This window comes from Seriola lalandi, unplaced genomic scaffold (assembly GCF_002814215.2).
Source record: "Seriola lalandi dorsalis isolate HSWRI2012SDOR001 ecotype SW California unplaced genomic scaffold, Sedor1 jcf7180002054842, whole genome shotgun sequence".
NCBI lineage: Eukaryota > Metazoa > Chordata > Actinopteri > Carangiformes > Carangidae > Seriola > Seriola lalandi.
The window spans coordinates 219,629-222,761 of NW_019525395.1; the positions used below are offsets into that span (position 1 = coordinate 219,629).

The 3,133-nt window shown below is 40.0% G+C and overlaps 1 protein-coding gene across 1 annotated transcript in view; it reads right to left on the reverse strand.

Moving 5' to 3' along the window:
- c9orf72 (C9orf72-SMCR8 complex subunit) overlaps positions 1-3,133 on the reverse strand; it is a 15,065-nt gene that overhangs the window by 4,201 nt on the left and 7,731 nt on the right. The window contains exon 9 of the mRNA XM_087179451.1: positions 2,944-3,053. Within this exon, the coding sequence (XP_087035577.1) occupies positions 2,944-3,053 (110 nt within the window). The remainder of the gene's footprint in view (positions 1-2,943; positions 3,054-3,133) is intronic.

The window sequence follows — 3,133 nt, forward strand, 5'->3', positions numbered from 1 at the left end:
GTGACAACGACGACATTGCTGGCCCTACTCCAGAGTGCTTTACATCATTTTCTTACTCAACACATTATTCACTTCATTCATGCCATGTTGATGGGGAAGCTGCCAGCCACTCTTGGGTGATGCTGAGAATTCATCATCCTGTGTAGGTAGACCACCAGCCGCTTCTTCCCAACATGAATCCTTTGCTCATTTTTTTCCTTCATACAAACTAGTGCTGGAATGATTTTCCTCATTTATGAGTCTGCTAATTTTGTAATTAACTGTTTCTTCTATAAAATCAAAGAAAAACAAACTGAAAAGTGCCAGTCATAAGTTACCACAGCCAAAGGTAACATCCAGTCCCAAATCTATTCAACTTAAATCAATATAAAACTGACAAAAACTGCATATCCTCAATTTTGAAATGTGTGAAGTGTGTAGTGTTCAGAATTGATAACTGACTTTAATGATCGATCACCAAAATAATTGCTGATTACTTTCTCTCGATCATTCTACAAGCCTAATTCTGCTCAGCAGATTGTCAGTGATTTTTAAAAAAAAAAGCTACTGATTACAATCAACCAATGATCAGTAGCTTTAAAAGTTTACAGTTTTGTTAATCTTTTTTTTTTGCACCTCGCACCTTCCTGTCTTGTACTACTCTTTTGGAAAGCTTTACTATTCATATTTTCAGTTGTGCCAAGGGTACCACACTTCTACAGTCCTTCACCCCTGAATGTAATACTTGCAGTGTATTCATATGTTTGTTTTCTATACACTAAGGCCGTGCTCTACTAAAGGTCTTCCACGGAGCAAATGTCCTCAAACCTAAGTCTTTTTTTCTGTATTATTATCAAATTGTAAATCCAATTTCCTGCTGTTAAACTCAAGGACAGACTTTTTGTGCTCTGCACCACATACACATACATTATGAGGATTGTCCTTTTTTGAAGGATAAAATTGGATCTAGGGAAATAATGACATTATTCAAATGCCCAAACTTCTTTTACCAGAAAGGAAACTTGATCTCTGATTGTGTGTGATGTTAGACCTATCCTGATAAATCAGGTCTTTATTTTTTCAAGTGTGAACATGTCAGCTATTCTGGTGTTACACAGCAGCAAAAAGTCTGATTATGACTGAGACTGCCGGTTGCGCTTTGGTATGTATTTTCTACATCAGACACAATCTGACACTGGTGGAAAAAAAGAAGAAAAAAAACAAAAAAATCAAGAAACAAAATTGCTTCGACTTCCTTCTGTTTGGGAGGTAACCATGTCCAAGTTTTAGAATTACAGTTCTCATAATTTGGGAGCTTTTGGGGGCTGTAAACAGGATGTTTAGTGTAGTGTAGTGGAGTGGAGGCAGGAAGTTAGCTGGGGGCAAAAAGTAAAGCTCCATTAGCCTATATTCATTCACATTTTGGCAAATTGGTACCAACAGTATGCTTAATTAGCTATTAGCAGTTACTGTAGTTACAAGAAGCATTTTTTCTGTGATTTCTAAGCGCATTTATGGAAGTTTATTCGCAATGGACATCAGAAGTAATGATGTACTTGTGAAGTGCAAGTCATACTGAATCTAAAAATAAGTATGTCATGTCTGTGTTTTCAGATGCCTTCAGACTTATATGAACAAATTAGCATTGTAGATTTCCGCGTGTATTTCCGCATGTATATATTTGGTGTAACTGATTCAAATATTCATCTCTTGTAGATTTTTCATTCAAAACATCATGGCTATAGATTCAGAACAAAGTGAGGGTTCCTACTGCTCAGCAAAGAGGTGCCTGAGTTCTTTGCACTACTTCTCTTGCGAAAAGTATCCAGACCATATGTTTCACTTTCTCTGTGTCTGACATACTGCTCTTCATCTTCATCTGGTCATCTAGCGTCTGCTTTACACCTCCAGTCAACTGAATCAGAGTAGCTTTCCCATATTCCCACACAATTCGATGCAGTGCACAGATATTGAAAGTAAAAAGATGCACCTCTCTGCACTGCACCTCTGAGACTCTCACTCTGCATAAGTGTGTTCCTGTCTTACAGATGTTTCTTAACTGGAATTAATGTTGTCTGTTCCCTGTCATTCTGTGTTTGGTAATTTGTCCCTCAGGGGTTGCCATATCCTCCCCATGTACATCAAAACCCTTGGGGGTAATATGAACAGATTTAGAAATTACTGACAGGACTATTTTGGCTCCAAACACCAGAAAGTGGGTTACATCAGGCAACAGACCACAGGGCTTAAAGTTATTTCTGGCAGTGTGTCCTATGGGGGACCAGTGGTGATCAGTGGTGATGTCACTGTCCAAGCAAGGGCAGTGGCTGCAGAGCACTAGTGTGAAGCAAAACAATGACATAAAACAAGTGAAATATCAGGTCTGGTATTTTGATTTTCCGCAGGGCCGTAACAGAGGGTCCGGCCCTATAATCACAAATGTCCATGACTAACTGACTGACTGAGTGATCATAATTCCATCATTGGTCAGTCGAATGCCACATAACTGAGTTGGAGTTTCCCCAATGGGGGTTGCTCTTTCAAAATGAATTGGCGCAAACAGGTTCTATTAGCGGGGCATTTACATAAGTGTTACCAACTTAGCGCATTTGTCACAAACATAAGACACATCCTGCAGAGAAAGCAGGAATGTGGGAGGGAGAGAGAGAAGTTACCGGTAACTGCTAAAGACACTCGCAGATCTGAATAGCATGTTAACAGAAACACCAGCAACCTGAAATGATACAATACACTTACTTGTATTAACAGGGGTGAAAGAATACTAAAATATCATGTGGTTCAGACATACACTATGTTTTGACCCAGTCTTGTTTTGTTTCTTTCTGTAGTGTGGTGCATGTGTGTGTGTGTGTGTGAGTGTGTGTGTGTGTGTGTAATGGTTTAACGCCACACATTAATCCCTTTTGTTATTTGGATTAAAGTCTTATTAGTGACAGCTCTTACGTTTCGTCCTCGATGTACTTGAGCAGTGTGAGGGCCTTCCTGTGGAGCAGCAGCAGGAACTGGGCCAGGTAGGTGCTCCGCAGGGACAGGCCCGGCTTCAGCATGAACACCTGGGTGCAACACAGGATGTCAATTAGTAGTCCAGGCTACAACTTGACTGGAAAAGCTTGGAATAATACACCCCCCCCCA